General features: G+C 37.6%; 1 protein-coding gene across 3 annotated transcripts in view; it reads left to right on the plus strand.

Annotated features, from left to right (window-relative positions):
• LOC132636153 (uncharacterized) overlaps positions 1-7,806 on the plus strand; it is a 32,814-nt gene extending 25,008 nt beyond the window's left edge. For 2 of the 3 annotated variants that reach the window (XM_060352858.1, XM_060352860.1), the window contains exons 16-18: positions 5,350-5,513; positions 5,864-5,921; positions 7,078-7,806. In XM_060352858.1, coding sequence (XP_060208841.1) covers positions 5,350-5,513; positions 5,864-5,921; positions 7,078-7,214 — 359 coding nt within the window. In that variant the 3' untranslated portion in view covers positions 7,215-7,806. Of the gene's footprint in view, positions 1-5,349; positions 5,514-5,863; positions 5,922-6,970 lie in introns of all 3 variants that reach the window. The other variant, XM_060352859.1, reaches the window with a different exon arrangement.
• The last annotated feature ends 10,731 nt before the right edge of the window (positions 7,807-18,537 follow it).

The raw sequence follows: 18,537 nt of genomic DNA on the forward strand, positions 1-18,537 counted from the left end.
CATCCGAATCTGGTTATGCCCGGAGTAGGCATCGAGAAAACTTAACATCTCATGCTCGGCCGTCGCATCGATCATTCTATCGATGTGAGGCAACGGGAATGAATCCTTCGGGCATGCTTTATTTAAATCCTTGTAATCAACACACATTCGAAATTTATTACCTTTCTTGGGCACTACTACCACGTTAGCTAGCCAGTCTGGGTACTTTACCTCCCGGATAGAATCTATTTTTAAAAGCTTTGTTACCTCGTCTTTTACGAAGGCGTGTTTTGCTTCCGCCATGGGCCTTCTCTTCTGCTTCACCGGGGGAAACTTCCCGTCTAAGCTGAGCTTGTGAGTTGCTACCTCCGGTGATATACCTGTCATATCTATATGGGACCATGTGAAACAATCTGCGTTAGCTTGAAGAAATTCAATTAACTTGTTCCTGAGCTCCGGGGTTAACCCTGTGCCCAGGTATACCTTTCTGTCCGGTAGATACTCGAACAAGATGATCTGCTCCAACTCCTCTACTGTTGACTTGGTTGAGTCCGAGTCATCCGGCATGACGAATGATCTGGGCACACCGAAGTCATCCTCTTCGCACCCCGGGTCCAACCCTGTATGCTGTGATTGCTATTTGGTGTCTATTTCCCCGGTTGAGTCCTTCTCCCTTTGATCCGATTTTTCGGGCTGAGGTGTCGTTTCCTCGACCGCGAACATCTCCCTTGCAGCGGGCTGTTCACCTCGGATGGTTATTATCCCCTCCGGTGTCGGGAATTTCAGCAACTGATGCAATGTCGATGGCACGGCCCTCATGCTATGTATCCAGGGTCTGCCCAGTAATGCGTTATACTTCATGTCCCCTTCGATCACATAGAACACCGTTTGCTGGATAATGCCATTGATGTTGACCGGCAACGATATCTCCCCCTTTGTGGTTTCGCTCGCCATGTTGAACCCGCTGAGTGCCCGGGCTACCGGTACGATTTGATCGAGCAGCCCTAGCTGTTCGACCACTCTCCACCGGATGATGTTGGCCGAGCTACCTGGGTCAATCAAAATACGTTTAATCTGAGTTTTAAAGATAAGAATAGAAATTACCAATGCATCATTATGCGGTTGAATGATGCCTTCTGCATCCTCGTTGCTGAAAGAGATGGAAACCTCGGGTAAATAATCCCGGCTGCGCTTTTCGTGAACAACAGAAACCTTGGCCCGTTTCATCACCGGCCCTCGAGGGGCATCGGTGCCCCCAACTATCATGTTGATTACATGCTGGGGTTCTACTGGCTCGGCCCTTCGATGAGCCTCCCTTTCCTTGTAGTGATTTTTGGCTCGTTCACTCAGCAATTCTCGGAGATGACCATTCTTCAGTAATCGGGCTACCTCCTCTCTTAGCTGGCGACAATCCTCGGTTCTGTGACCATGGGTTCCATGGTATTCACACACTATGCTCGGGTCCCGTTGGCCCGGATCCGACCTTAGAGGTCTTGGCCATCTTACATCCGTGACACGGCCAATGGCCGAGACGAGCTTCCGATATCTTTGGTAAATCCTTGTTGCCGGCAGAGCTTCCGGCATCGCTCCTGAATGAGAGACCCCGACTGTTCGACGGGCGCTCGACCCGTTTACTACCCCGACCGGAGAAATGGCTTGGGCTAACCCTTGATTTCTCCGACCTAAAGCTTGGCTTCTCCGGATGGGAGTATGGCCAATACCTTTCCCTCGACAACTCGGCCTTCGTTTCATAACCTTTCCTTGGTCTTTCAAAACTTTTGTTCACATTTATCGGCCCCGGGGGAAGTTCGAATTAATCATCCTCCACCCGAATCTTCGACTCGTATCGGTTATGGACATCAGCCCATGTCACAGCCTCGTACTCCAGCAAGCTTTCCTTTAATTTGAACGAAACCGTTGAGCTCTGAACATTGAGCTCCTTTGTGAAAGCTTGTGCTGTCCATTCTTCTGGAACCGGGGGGAGCTCCATTCGTTCCCTTTGGAATCGGTTGACAAATTCACGCAGTAATTCATCGTCTCTCTGAGTTATACGGAAAATATCTGCCTTACGGGCCTGCACCTTCTTGGCACCGGCGTGAGCTTTTATGAAGGCATCGGCGAGCATTTCGAATTAAGTGATCGAATGCTCGGGCAGATGGTCGTACCATGTCAATGCCCCTTTTGACAAAGTTTCCTTGAACTTCTTCAGCAATACCGATTCAATTTCGTCTTCCTCCATATCATTGCCTTTTATAGCGCAGGGTGTATGCGGTCACGTGCTCGTGCGGGTCCGTTGTGCCGTTATATTTCTGGATATCCGGCATTTTGAAGCTCTTCGGGATTAGTTTCGGAGCTGCACTCGGAGGAAAAGGCCTTTGGATGTACCTCTTCGAATCTGGCCCTTTCAGTAACGGCGGAGCCCCCGGGATTTGGTCTACCCGAAAGTTGTATGTTTCCACCTTCTTTTTGGTTGAGTCTACCCGTTTTGCCAAAGTTTCGAGCATTCTCAGAACCTCGGCTCCGGACCCATCGCTCTCAACCATCCGTGCCTCATCTCTTCTGGGCTCAGCAACACCCTTTGCCTCCTCCGAGGCCGTTTTATCCCCTCCGTTTTGCAACCGGGCTATTGTTATTCCCTGTTCGGCAATCGCCGCTCTCTGTTCCTGCAACATTTCAAAGATTAAACGTAAGTCAACATTATCATTCGGGGTATCCGGTTCTTTCCGGCCCTGAGTCCGGGACAAAGTAATCGAATTGTGTGTATTTAAAGGGTTGGTAGCCGGTTGGGCGGCATTCTCCTGGTCCACAGTGTTTTGGTGGTTGAGGCCCTCCCTCGAATTAACGGGATTAGGATCAGCGGGGTTTGGTAGTCCTCGTGGACCGCTTCTTTCGTTTTCGGCCATGATTTCGTTGTTGTTGACGTGACCAGATTGCCCACTGTCAGCCATTTAGTCCGTTTTTTCAGCGACGAACATAAGATGTTTTCGATTTTGATGGGTAAGACAGAGATCAAGATAAAAGACCACTATTATCCTAGCCCCACGGTGGGCGCCAAACTGTTTACCCCGAATTTGGATAATCAATTAAATTTGTGAGTGAGGTATAGGATATGTGGTTGTGCCTTGAATCTAGTTGATAGAGGAAAGAAATATATGAATATACTATGAAGAAGCAATTGATAATCGGTGGTTTGCTATAGATTTGTGTATTCGCTAATATGTGAGTGTTACTTGATTGAATAAATTTAGGAGATTAACATAAGAGTGGACCGAAATCGGATATTTGAGAGAGAGTCTATATAATTTTTGCTATTACAAGAGTTCTTGATGTGAGGAAGCCAACCCCTTAAAAGTGGGCAATGACCCTTATTTATAGTGTTGCCTCATGGGCCCCTTACAATAAGAGAAATCTGAAAAATAAAGAAAAGACTTTGACTTGGATTAGGTTGGGTTAGGTTGACCGTACGGTCTGACACCCGTACGATTGGCAGTTGAACGTGGCAGGACGTTATCGACGCGTGGCAATCGCGCAACAGATCTCCCGGACCAACGGCCACGAATAAACGGACTAACGGCCACGACCAAACGGACCAACGGCAACGACCAACTCGGCCATGAAGGAAACCGGACCAAATGATGCCCTACCTTGGCCTCGGTCCGGGCATTCCTCCGGTTCAGAACGAAAGTCTTCATGCACGTTCTTGTCTCATTCTTCCCTCGGTTCCGGGTCTCACTGGTTTAACGCATATCCAGTTTTTACCGTATACAATACTAAACCAAACAATTGATGTTAAAAGTAACATAGCAACCTACATAACCATTTTAATCTAATTCAAACAGTTTGGTCCGGTTTTTCGAACATGAGTCATGACCAAGTAATGAAAAGCCTTACTCAGGTGTAGAAAGATTATGCTCTGTAGTCTACTAGAAAGCTGGATTTGCAATTAATTGGTGTGTGTTCTGCTTGTCCAAATAACAGTTTGGTCAGGTTTCCAAGTAATGAAAACTGAAAAGCCTTACTCAGGTGTAGAAAGATTATGCTTTGTAGTCTACTAGAAAGCTGGATTTACAATTAATTGGTGTTCTTGATAAAACAAAATTGGTGTGTGTTTCTTACTTCATCAAAAAAACAAAAAAAAAAACAAAATTGGTGTGTGTTTTGCTTGTATAGAAAAAGGTAAATTGTGTGCCAAGAAGTAAATGAACCATTAGGGGATCCTAATTCCGTATCAACAGGTAGATGACACAAATCATCTGTTTTTAATAAAACCAATGAAATATCTAGAGCACTAATGCTTGAAACACAAGTACAGCATCCCTCAAAACCAGACCAAAGAGAGTGTCAGCCAGTAATCATTCAATTAAAAAATAAACGATGATGACATGGGGAAGTCTTATATAGGAAACAAAAATTCTTAAATTGGCTTTTTATAAGAGAATGTAATCAAAAGATAAATGTCTTTAGAGCTAGAGAAGAAAGGTGGAACCTTGATCTCTCCAGAAGCAGACCTTTTCTGCGCCATCCAACAGCTATAGATGACTCTGGACCTAATGGAAGCTGTATCTGAAAAAATAAAAAGTATCAAGGAGGCCCCCAGGGCATCATAGTTCCTTACTCTTCACCTCCTACTTCCTCAGTTTAAGGGAAGCAGGACCAGAAAGGAGAGAATTTTACTAAAATTAAACTAGGAAAAGGTTTCTGTTTAGTGGTGGTTCATTGCTGCTTCCATCCAAGGAACTTCTGCTGCTTCAAAGTGCACCATCTAGAAGTCTTAAATCTCCGCTATCCGGCTGTCTCTCCAATATGTGAGACTGTGAAGCTCTTATTTGTCAATTGCACGTGAGCACAATAAGTAAATATCAAAGGGCAAGGGAGGGAGAGCTTGTTGAAATTTATTTTCTATTTTTCTTGTTCCTGTGTGATGCATGCTTTCAACATTACTGGGAGGATTTGTGGATTCTTCAAGCTGAGATGCTGCAGTTACTAGGGATAATGTATTATTTTTTGGGATGTCAGACAAACGTTAACGAAATTCTTTCTTCGTACTCTCCTGGATGGATATCTGACATTATTTACCAATAAAACCAGTGTGGGGTTGATGTCAATCTGAAATATATTTATGTTAAAATAAATGAAGAGCCATACTTGAGTAACAAATTGTCCCTCCATGTCATCACTGAATTTTCAGTAATTCGTGATCACCAAGAATATAGCACATATATGTATCTATAAATTACTTATCCTAGCAAATTGCACTAGAGGTGGTAGATGTTCGGTTTCTCTCTCCTGAGACGTACTGTCTCAACCATCTTTCGCTTGGTTTTTGGTTGCTTTCCAAAGGTTGCTGAAATTTATGTATTTCCATTCCAGAGGGTACGGACGAGGCATCTATTGTCATGATGGCATCAAGCATCTGTTCACTTATACTTGATTTGACATCAGAGGAAGCTCTTCTAAATCATCCGGACTTCACTAGTGGCAATATTGGTAGTATGTCGAAGCTCATTGAACGAAGCTTTGCAATGTGTGGTCAGGTAATTCACTGGCTTATGCCTTATCCCTTCTGTTATTACCTAATTTCACTGTACTTTGATAGCTTTCTCCATATTTTGGGATTACTCATAAGCTATGTTGCACGGACTCTTCAGATATGTCGATAGGTGCGTGTGGGATTCTCCAAAAGTAGTGCATTTTTGGAGAATCTGACACGGGTGCAGCAACATTTTTGGAGAGTCCGAGCAACATAGCTCATAAGCAATCTTAGCATCCGATCTTCCCCACCCTCCTCTTTCCCCCATTTAAAATGGACATGAGAAAAGAAATGATCTGTTTGTTGTGATTTCTGATACTCCAGTTGACAAATTATTTTTCTGGCTGAATTCAGGACTTGATATCCGATGATGCTACAGCTGAAGTAGATCTTTTTCAGATAATTACCTCAGGTTCGTAGTTCTCTTGTATTAAGAATATTAGGCCTCATTTCTTTATACTTAATGAAGGTGTTAATGTTAATCATTCAAATCTCAGTCATGAAGTCAGATTTTTTTATTTTTTTTGTCTAAATCTTAATCATTTAGATATCAATCATTAAGTGTGTTTGTTTTTTCTATTTTATATTTTACAACCACTTAATGGGTTCTAATATGTCTGAATGACTAAGATCTATAATAAAGTCTCAATATTATTAAGATGTCTATGCAAAGATTCTACAAAGATGTCAGTTCACCACTACTCCACCCACTTTCATTGCTAACGCCGTCGTCACAGCCGCTCACCATTATCAACTACCACCACCCACAACGATCATTCTCATCCACAACCAATACCACGACCAATCATCACAGTCAGCCGTCACCACCACTAGCCAATGTTCATAATCATCACCGCCACCACCATTACCACAACATCCATCAATCACTACGGTCAATCAATATCATCAACCACCACTATATATCGTCAACCACCATCGTCATTCACCACCACCATTACCTATCACTATTATCCACCACAATTATCAACTACTGCCAGCAACAACCCACAATTTCCACCATCAACCTACACCATCTTCGATCGGCACCCACAACCATCACCGCTGGCCATCGGCATCATCAACCGCCATATAGGTTTCAAAAGATATTTTGTTGATATAGCTAATATTAGATTAATTTTGTATTTATTTGAATTTTATTTTTATTAATTTAAAGACAAGTTTTATATTCAGATGTTGAAAAATAGTCTTAATTATTTGGTAATCTGATCTTAATACGACATCTTAATAATCTGAGGTGTATTCAAATTTCAACATATGAAAGTTAATGATCATCTTAATCACTTTTTAATACTTAGATGTGTATTCGGATTCAGACGTCTCAATTTTAATAAAAACAAATAAGGCCTAGTATTTCTATTTTTTATATTCTCTTTCTTCCTAGCTTTGAAAATGTTTGAGAGGCTGTTGCTTATCTACTTGTCCTGTCTAAATTTGGTGTAGCATACTCATCATGGGCCGATCGGTTTCCTCGTATTAAACAAGCTGTTGAGAGCTCAGGGCCTTTTCCATTTCGACATATTTCATAGGACTATTGTTCACTTGATCAGGTCTGTGCGACTTGACTGGAAATTGTTGTACGGATCAATTGAATAGTAGAAAAGTACCTTCAATGGAGGGTAATGTCTTTCTGCAATCATGGCATTTCGTTCCTGCATTCTGGACTTCCCATGCTCTAGGATTCTAGAGAAGTGACAGTTACCTATATCTTTCAATGGAGTTTTTGCACTGGCCAACATTGCAGTATAAAGAAATTTGTTTACTCTTATCAACTTATTTTGGACGGACTGATGATGAGCAGTGAATCCAAGTTCGCAGGATGATAAGGCAGATGATTTACTAGCATGCACAAACTTGCTGTATTACGAGTCTTTTCTGTTCTTCCAAATCTGTGCATGCTTTAGCCTCTTGCACGACTTTGCTCTCATCGTAGCATTTTTCCTTGTGGAAGAGGGTTTTATGGTCATCTCATAGTATTGGAAGCAAGTTGTTTAAAATTAGTTTGTTACTACTATTTAGTTACATTTCCTTGTACAAAATAAGTGTTCTAATTAGGTCTCTCAGGTCCACTTTCGGTATCTCTTCCTACGATTTTATTGGTTAGCATGTCAAAGAAAGAAAGGTGGATTGGGTGAGACACTTCATGAGAAAGGTGATTCGGTGGGACATTTCATGAGAAAGGTGATTCGGTGAGACACTTCATGCCATGGGCCAAAAAGAACATGTAATGTACCTTTCAGGATTAGTCATTTTCAAAAAGAAAATGTTTTATTAACTAATTTGCCCCATGTGCTCGTAGTACTAGCACATTATTTACCGTTGGTTCCAGCCCAAGAAAATTCAATTATATTGCGAAATGGTGAAAGCTTTTCTTAGGTACAAGTTGGTTTTTATTGTCCAAGATACGCAACTCGTTCTATCCTTTTCGACTTTAAAGTTCAATTTCAACTTTCATGCTACATACTTCTAGAAACGGGAACATTACCTGATGAATTTTTTTGGAAAAAATAGTTTGCTTTTCTCAAAATGCACAGGATTTTCCATCACAGAAGAAGAAAATCCATTCTGGTTAAAATTGAAATAATTGTGCGGTTTGTCTTTCAAATGGACTAGCCTTTATAGGCATAAGTTCGATTTTAAAGGGATAAAAATTAAAGACCAGCCCATTTGAATGGCAAAATTTGAAAGGCAATTCGTAGAATTGCCCTTTTTTGGGGTGGTATTTAAATTTTGCCCTTTGGCTAAAACCCATAGGTTTCGGGTTCGAATTCCCGCTCAGTCAAAAATTTAAAAAAAAATTGTAAATCAGAGTTTAAATTTCGCTATGTCCCCTCCGGCAGACTTTTAGTCATGTTTAACTAAAAGTCTGCCGGAGGGGGCAGACTTTGCCTTGAAGCATATATACGTATTTTTTTTTAACTTTTCAAGGTAAACTTTTAGTAATGCCTTAATTAAAAGTGTGCTCCATAAAATATAATTAAAAGTATGCCCCATAAGGCGTAAGTTTTCCTTAAGGCATAACTAAAAGTTTGCCTTATAAGGCAAAGTTTAAATTTTGCTATGCCCCCTCCGGCAGACATTGCCTTGAAGCATATATATATATATTTACTTTTCAAGGTAAACTTTTAGTTGTGCCTTAACTAAAAGTGTGTCCCAAGGACATAACTAAAAGTATGCCCATAAGGCGGAACTTTTCCTTAAGGCATAACTTAAACTTTGCCTTATAAGGCAAAGTCTATGCCTTAAGAAAAGTTCTTGCCTTATGGGGCATAATTTTGTTATGCCTTAACTAAAATTCTGCCCCATAAGGCATAACTAAACTATGTCTTAGGAAAAATTCTGCCTTATGGGGCAGACTTTTAGTTATGCCGGATCCGGCATAACTTTAGCTTTTCCTTAAAGATTGTATGCTGGATCCGGCATACACTCCCCCAGTCCTGTCTGGCGAAATTATTTTTTTATTTTATGCCTGAGCGGGGGTTCGAACCCAGAACTTTATGTATTCGCCCACCTTTCCAAGCAAAGGGCAAAACTTAAAAACCACAAATATGAGGGGCAAAATTTAAAGACCACAAATTTGAAGGGCAAAATTTAAAGACCACCCCAAAAGAAGGGCAATCCGCGCAAAAAAATGAAATTTGAAGACCAACCCTTATAGGCATAGGTTCGATTTTAAAGGGCCAAAAATTAAAGACCGGCCCATTTGAATGGCAAAATTTGAAGACCAGCACAAAATAGAGCCAAAAGTGCAAATCCACAGTTGTCCAAAGATGATTGTGGTACGAAAAACAATTTTTTTACGAATGAGATTCTAACAAAGTTGCTCAAATAGTAAAGACGGAACAAGAACATCAAGAATAAAGCTATGGAAATTCGCCAAAGGGAAAACCTTAAATTTAGAGGCAAAAGTGCAAAACCACAGTTGTCCAGAGATGATTGTGGTACGAAAAACAATTTATTACGTATGAGATTCTAACAAAGCTGCTCAAATAGTAAAGACGGAACAAGAACATCAATCAAGACTAAAACTATGGAAATTCTCCAAATGGAAAACCTTAAGTTAGAATACGTATGTCGAAGTGATAAATGTGTGTATGAAAGCTAAATAATTTGCATTCAATAGTTTAGTGCGAATATTGAGTTAAAATTTTACCCAAATATCACCTAAAAAGGTCTATTTGATCAGAATATACTTCTGTCAACTGCAATTTGTTTGTGTTAGTTACTATTTGGAAGGATATTTTCTTTGATCATAATTTTCAAATGCATTCTAAATATTTTGAATTGTTAATTATTATGACTTATATTACTGTTTATGTAGTTTCTAAATATGTATATTTTATCTCAAAAAAGTTAAAGATTTTATATTTGAATTCACACCGAACATTAGTTTGTTTGACCATCGTACTCCGAATCAAACCACACAAATTAAATGGAGGGAATATGTTGGGTTAATCTTGGCATCATGGAATAGTTCCGTCTATTGAACACCAGAGATAATTTAGGAATCGCTTGGTATGCGGAATTGGATATCCCATGGGTAGGGGTGTACATAAATCGGATTGGTTAGGGTCAAGGGCAGCTCAATACTATTAGTGGCCTAAAGCCAAACTTAGAAATGAGGCCTCAATTTTTTTTTCAAGAAAAAAAAAATTATATATATTTTTATTTGAAGTCTATTTTTTAGCTTTTGATATTTAAAGTTATGACTAACTGTTTTATTAATCGAATTCTCCTAATAATTCCTTTTCGATTGATAGTTGGAATGATGTAACCTAATTCAAGAAATTTTACAAATATTTTTAAAATGCCTATAAAGTAAAAATACCAAATACAAGATAAAAGCAAAACTAGGAAGCAGGAAAGATGAAACCTGATTCAAGAAATTTGAGACTAGATTACAATATGAGTTGTTGCTTCTTTGAAAAGTGAGAAAGAACAACAAATAATGCAATATATATATTTGTTATCAACTCTCTATAGCACTCTTTAACTCTCTTTTTCTAGAGATAAAAAAGTTATAGAGAGCTTTGATTTTGAGCAACTGAAATTATGGAGAAAGTAAGAAGCTAAAATACAACACAAGTACTACATAAAAATGTCTATCCAACGGTGAATGAATTATCGGTTTTTGGAAAAAAAATTAATGCTTATAATCACCTCATTCCAGAGCTGTAGGCCTTGCTATAAGGGCTTCAAATTGCAGCACAACACCAACTTGCTCCCATAGAAATAGAAACTGATTCTGTTGAGGTCCTACAACTTTTACAACATCCATGCTCTAACTATCAGTCTCTCATCAATGAATGCATGTGCCTATTGAGGATGTTGTAGAATCCAGTGGTGAGGCATAGCTTCAGAGAAGGGAACAAATGTGCTCATGTTTTGGCGAAAATGGGTTCCAAGCTGCCAGTGTGTGACCAGTTATATGTCGTGTCATCTCCTCCGGCTCCTGCTCAGACAATAGTTCAAGCAGATAAGGAAGGAGAATTATCTACTAAAACAGTCTCGTTGTCTATGTGTAATAATTTGGCAAGTCTAGGAAACCTTAATAGCTATAGATGATAGTGAATATGTGTCTACTACTACTGACTATGTGGCTACTACTACTAATGTAATGTTCTAGTATTAATAAAATATCCGTTTTCGCCATCAAAAAAAAAAAAAACAATTGTGCACGTTTTCTGATAAAAAAAAAAGAGAGTAAAAAGTAGAGTAATTGTTTCAACAGTTAAATTAACTTTCCATCCACACGTAAGTGAATTGTGAGAGACATTCATATTTCCAAATTATAGTCAAACGGTGCTATCTTTCCTTTTATATGACATATTTTTACCTTTATGCTAAAATTTAGCACTCCATACTAAATATTTTTTTTTAAAAAATTCAAAGTACTATAAAAATATGATTGCTAAAAGTGGGCCCCCCAAAATTGGGGGCTTAAAGCATTAGCTTTAGTGGCTTCATGTTGAAGCCGACCCTGATTCGGATTTTTCAAATACCAAATTAAACTAATTGTGTCAGATTTTTAAATTTATAAACCAAACCAAACCAACAGAAGTTAGGTTTTTCAATCTCGGTTTTCTCATGTTTCTCGGGTTGTTTTTTCGGAAAACTCTTCATACAAAACATGTACTTCCTCCGTCCCATATTACTTGGCCACATTACTAAAAATATATGTCCTAAATTACTTGTTCATTTACAAAACTAAGATAAAATTAATTAAATCTTTCCTACCTTATCCTTAAATGTTCTTGAAAATAGTCAATATTGATTAAAATGTATTTATTGGAGAGAGATAGAGGTATGACAGTAAAATCAATCTTTTATTTATGATTTCCTAAGGGACATGCAAAAGGGAAAGTCGCCAAATAATATGGGAAAGAGGGAGTAGCTTTTACTTCAAATATTTCTTTAGTCTTGGAAAGAGACAACTGTATAACTAAGGTGTTCCTTAAGAAAATAAAATGACATTGTAATAAAATATTCAACAAAATATAATGAAATCGCATAAAACAAATATTGCTATTTAATAAAGCCATAATGAAAAGATCATAATCTAAAAATACAAAATCATGCTAAAATAAGTATGGCTAATAAGTAATAATCACATGACAAAGGAAAAAATAAAATTAAGTTATTTATTTTCACTGTCTAAACAAATGCAAAACTAAAGAATAGATATTGTTATACCCCGCATTTTCGCATGTTCGGAAAATTCGAAATAAATTTGACTTGTAAGAATTAAGGCCATAACTTGATTTTTATTAATATATGTGTGTTGACTATGAAATGTTGATGTGGAAATATCGAGGAAGGCTAAGGGCAAAATTTAAAATAATTAGTTTCGGGAATTTCAAAATAAGACCTATAACTAAATGGGCTCAAGTTAAATGAAAAAAAAAAAGAGGCTCAAATTTGGTGAGGTGGCCGGCCATATACCCAAAGGCCCAAGCCCATGTGACATTAACCCAAGTCATAAAATAGATAAGGGTCATAATGGTTCATTCTAGAACAAACAAGATCAAAAAAAAAAAAAAAAACATTGAGAGCAAGAACAAGAGGGAGTATTCGGCCCTAGGAGAAAAAAAAAAAAACTTTGAGCCATTGATCTTGAGTCCAAAATCTTACTTTCTAGAATTCCTATTAAGTTGGAAACCCTCTTCAATGTGATACAAATTTGGAGGCAAGAGAGTACTTTTTTTATCAAGTGAAAAAAATTGGAAGAGGTAAGAATTCTACTCTTTTCTTATGGAAATTTATATTGTTATAGTGAGTAGAATTTAATGAAAAATATGGAGATGTTGGGTGTGGTGTGTGAGCCGTGTGTGTGTGTGTGGGGGGGGGGGGGGTTGTGGCCGTGTGGTGCCCTTTTTGTGAAGGGAGATGAATTGAATTTGTTTAGTATGTTAAATTATGTTGTTGTGACCTTGTGATGTGAATGGAAGATTAATGGTTCTAGTTAGCATGAAAAATTTGTTGTTGAGTTGTTGTCGGAAAGCATGTGATTTTATTATAGTTTATGTAATTATGGGAATGGAATTGTTAAAGTGCAAATTGTGGTTGTTGTTGATGAAATTGGAAGATGAAAAATGTGTTGTGAATGTTGTGTCGAAGGTTGGAGATTTCGGATGAATTCTAGTCTTGGTGGGATTTTTGTATATTTTGTAGAATGGTATGAAATGCTTTTGAATGGCTCTTGAATGATCTTGAATTGGTAGTGAATGTGTAAGTGTCGATATCGACTTGAAAATTCGTAGTTGAATTGAATGTTGATGAATTATGTTGGGAGGAAGATTACTAATGTTAGAATGTGTTGTCAATTGATTATTGATGTTATTGGTATGATTGTTGGTATTATTGGTATGGTTGTTGATGAATTTGGCCGAGTTTAATTCTCGGGGATGTTGAATTTACAGGGGAGATGCTGCCGAAATTTCTGTAGACAAGTACTAGTTAAAACTGAATTTCTAAGTACTTGTAGATAATGTTTGGTAATTGATGATATTATTGTAGATATTGGAAAGCCCGAGACTTGAGTCGGGATTTGTTTGGCAAGCGATCGAGATTTGTTAGTGAGCGATCGAGGTATGTAAAGCCTACCGTTCCTTCTTTTTGGCATGATTCTTTTTGGAATAAACAAAAATGTGTATGTATGCTCATACAAAATTCTATTCCTAGAGCCACTAGGATGGCCTATGTCTTTAATTTCCATAAACTATCCCATATGGCTGGATACATATTTTATGACGTTCAAAGATTCTATTTGTTATGTTCCGAATGTTGTTCGAAAGAAAAAACAGAAGACTAAAGCCTTTGATGAATATTTCGATATGAAAATATGATCTTAAAGTCCCCATTTGATTTGATCCATAATGTTATCCGCAAGTTTCCTAGTATGAATATGTGATCCATAATGATGTCCGAAAACTATTTGACATGGCCAAAGTTTGGACATGTATATTTTGAATATGTGCATATGATTCTAAAGCTCCATAATGTTAATTGAAAGCTTCTTAATATAAATGATATTTGAATTTCTAAGTATGACGTATGAAATATTTTTAGAAAGTTTTGTACTTCAAAAGTTTGTAACTTTCGTATACTAACTCCGTTTGAAGTACTCTATAATGTTATTTGAAAGCTCCCTTAAAATGAACGATGCTTAATTTTCAAGAAAATGATCTATGAAGTGTTTTTCGAAAGTTTTGTAATTTAAAAGCTCGCAACTTTTGTATAATAATTCCGATGGACTCTATACTTACTTGAGCCTTATGATATCAGTATATATATATATGTAATTATTCGTCGAGTCCTGGAATTTATTTATTGATATGCATATGGTTTCCGCACTACTCCGCTCGTGCCTACTACTATGATATCGTTCGCCGGTTCCCGGGCCGGTTTTGTGATCGTGCGCACTATGTTACATTCTGCAGTATGATGTGTTACGGTTCCCGAGACCTCGCCATAGGGCCGGGTACCGCTTATATACGGCGTTATGATGTGATATGGCATATGATGTGTTCTGATGATGTGATATGTTTGATGATATGATATGTTCGGGGACTGTACGGAGATTTGAAACCTTCTGGAGTATGATGTGTTGTGGCGCCAGCGTCGGAGTGGCGACCACGTTCCTGAGCCCTATGCATGATTTTTATTTGCATTATATAGATATTCAGCACAAGTTTTGACATACTAATTCTGTATCCATTTTCTGTACTCCTCACTCCAGTTATGATTTGGATTTCTGTATTTCACGCTTTACATACTCAGTACATATTTCGTACTGACCCCCTTTCTTCGGGGGCTGCGTTTCATGCCCGCAGGTACAGAAGTTTGTTTTGGTGATCCTCCGGTATAGGATACATATTCCGCCACTTGGAGTTCTCCTTTTGATCCGGAGCTCATATTTTGGTACATATCTTCTGTTATACATATTCTGTATATATGACTATTTGGGTACGGCGGGGCCCTGTCCCGTCATATGTTTCTGTCATGCTTTGTAGAGGCCTGTAGTCATATATGTGGGTCATGGGTCATGTTTGTTCGTTGTGATTATGATATGCGTCTTAATGCGGTCTCGTTTGCTATTATGGCCAAAACGGCCCCTTTGTTAGTATATGTGTGTATATCTGGGCGATGTGTATTCCGCCAGCTTACCGGATTTGATATGATGTTTCTGTACGGGCGACCGCTTAAGACGATATTTGCCTTCAGTATCTGCTTAAATTAACGTACGTTAAGTTTGAATAAACTTTTGATATGTCGATCTGGTACGTAAGTCTGTTTGGGTGTCCAAATAGGGCACCAGTCGCGGCCCACGGGGCTGGGTCGTGACAGATATCAAACATTATTGTCATTTCTAGTGTTAGAGTTAAATTTCTTTGTTAGCATTAGCATTGATTTGGTTTTGACTTTATTTGAGTTACTAACATTTATGAGCTATGAAACTTATTGGACTAAGCTTGAAATAATATGTTAAGAGACAAAAACTTAAGAAATATTTATAAATTACATTACAAATAAATAATTTTATGTATAAAATATATTTTAAAATTGTATACATGTAATGTCAGGTTGGGGTTTAAAATCAAACCAAACCAATTATGATCGGGTTTTTTTCTCAATACCAAACCAATTCAAACCAAACCACTAGTCGGTTCTTTTTTCTCGGTTTGATTCAGATTATCGGTTTGGTGCGGTTTGTTGGTTTTCTGTGTACACCCCTACCCACGGGTTGGGATATCTCATGGGATTATTTTATCCCACCTTCTATATGAGATAGGAATTCAACCATTTTAGTACAAATGGTGGGATAAAATAATCTTAGCTAATACCCAAATCAAACATGGTAAAGTTAATTTCAAATTTTATCCGGAATTATTATCCTTATTCCATGTACCAAATGACCTTAATGGGTTAGATCTTAATTTCAAATTAGGTGAAAATGGTTACCCGCATTACTTATTGTTGACTCCTAATTTTTGACCTCTCATAATTTATTTTAATTACTCTGAGTCCTTGGATGATAAATAAAGTGAGCCATGCCTTTAAAGGGATTAAATAATTTTATAAAATTATTCAAGTCAATATTGTACCCCTCTAAATTTGATAAAGAGATTTTTACGACATCATGCATTATTTAAAAGTTAATTGGTGCAGTTTATGACATTTTATGAAATATTGTTAAAATTAATCAGGAGCAAAACAATTTCGAACAATTGTTTACTTAATTGTTAAAATCGTCAAAAATCAAGTTAAGTGATAATTTGTTCTCTTAAGTCCAAGGAACTTATTGACCAATTTACCCTTCAATCTTTAATTCTGTGTGTTTGCATGATTGTATGAAATTAATGAATTGTTTAAGTGCTTAAATTAGGTAATTAGTCAATTAAAGGGTCGTTATTGCAAATTAGTTTAATTATTTACATTATGGGCACATTGAATTGACCAGTTAAATTGATGTCAATTTTGCAAAATCAACCTTTAAAGGGCCTCAATTGAAATGACCAAATCCATTGGCAAATCAGTTAAGGTCATTAGTGCAAATTCAGTCTTAATTGGTCAATTAGGATAAAAGGGACCATAATTGAAATAATTAATTAGATTAAGATTCACTAAGTACATAATTGCAATTAGTAAGCAAAAGGCTATAATTGCAACACCCCATTTAGATTTGCAACAATTGAGGCTATATTTGCAAACTAGGGTTGTCTACATAATTAGTCGTGTTTTAAAATTAATATGAAATGCTAATCATGTCCTAATCTTTACAATGTATCGGTGTTTAACATTTCTCTTATTAATTTAGTCTACCCATTTTACCCCTAAGCACGTACATACATCTAATATACGTGAATATACATGTATGATATACATGTATAAGGGGGAGCCTCCTTTTCTCCTTAAATTAAAGGCCAGGCCCAATCCACTAAAGGACCAAACCCGTCCCAACATAACATTAAGGGGAGCAGGGGGAGGGGGGGGGGGGGGGGCAAACCCCTATACTCCTCATTTTCGTTTTTACTTCGTACCAAACACCCCTTATTCTCTCTCTCTCTCTCTCTCTCTCTCTCTCTCTCTCTCTCTCCCCCCCCCCCCCCCCCCCCCCTTCCTCTTTCTCGCAAAAAACCCTAGTAGTCGCTGCTCCCTCCTCTCTCTCTCATCTAGATATGGAAAAGTCACAGAGAAGGCAGAAAATGCTCAACTTTTGCATAGTTATACACGTGAAAGGATCAATTTCTAGCTTTGTTTTACTCAAATCTATTGCAAATACGGTAATCATCTTCCTTTTTGTTTTTCTTTTAAATACTCTGTCAAAAGTCGATCCTTTTCTATTTAATTTGTTGTACTGATTCTGTTTTCTACTCGAACTTCATTGGTTGAGAGAAAATTGGTCAGATCGAGCCAAACGAGGCTCAAATCTGACCATCCATTGTTGTTTGAATCGATTTTAGCCATAGATTTGTTTGTGCAAGGTTAATTTCTGAAAAAACTTGTTGTGCCACATTGGTTGCTTGAAAATTTTCAATAGTTTTGGGGTTTTATAAGTAGAACCCCAACCCTCACAATTGAGACAAGTCTTGAACTCTCAAGCAAAAGGACAGAGCTTAAAATTTGAGTCTTATTCGAATTTAAAGCCGTGTTCAGTAAAAAAAATTATTATTGACTTCAAAGTTAGGGTTTTCTAGTTCAAAAATTTGATCTTTTATCTGTTTTGTGTGTGTTTGAGTGGAGGAAAGGAATCATTAAGGCTTTCAAATTCATTCTTAACTCGGTTACACATCAAAAAGGTAGACCTTTATCTTTTTCTTTCAATTTATTAGTGTTCTATTATTGTGTTCAATATATGTTTGGTATAAATGTTTAGTTGATCATTGGTGTGGTATTTGTTGGAGTAGCAATGTGAAAATATTCAGTTTATGTCAAATATGGTGCTTGGACAGTCATTAACCTAGTGTTTTATTGAAGTAATAGCATAGAAATCTCCAATTGTTGCTTAGTATGATGTGTAACTGGTTATCAGTGGGGTGTTTATTAGCATAATGGTATGAAATACTTGTAAAAATTAAACAATAGACTAGTATGATAACATGTTAGATACTAAGATGAATTTGAGATCTTGACTAAACTTTGAGTGTTATAGAGACTAACACTTTAAAACACTAGCATATGGTTCTTTGGTTGATAACTTGAATCTAGATTAGTGAATGATGGGTGGATTCATGTCTATTGGAGTGAACATGTCACTAGGGGCTCTGTATTAGTCATTAACCAAGGTCAAATGCTGTAATAAAATGAACTTGAGAGGGTCTGAACTGATTAAAAGCTATTAAAATGACAAATGAGGGTTAATGATGAGTCATTGATTGTTTACAAGGATCAGAAGGATCATTTGTTTTGTGTGGTTGATCTTTTCAATGTTCAAGATAAAATAAGAGAGGGGAAAGAAGAAATAAGGTTGTTTAGACCTGTGTGACTTTGCTAGGTGAATTGTTTATTGG

Source organism: Lycium barbarum, chromosome 4, assembly GCF_019175385.1.
Source record: "Lycium barbarum isolate Lr01 chromosome 4, ASM1917538v2, whole genome shotgun sequence".
In the NCBI taxonomy this organism is placed as follows: domain Eukaryota; kingdom Viridiplantae; phylum Streptophyta; class Magnoliopsida; order Solanales; family Solanaceae; genus Lycium; species Lycium barbarum.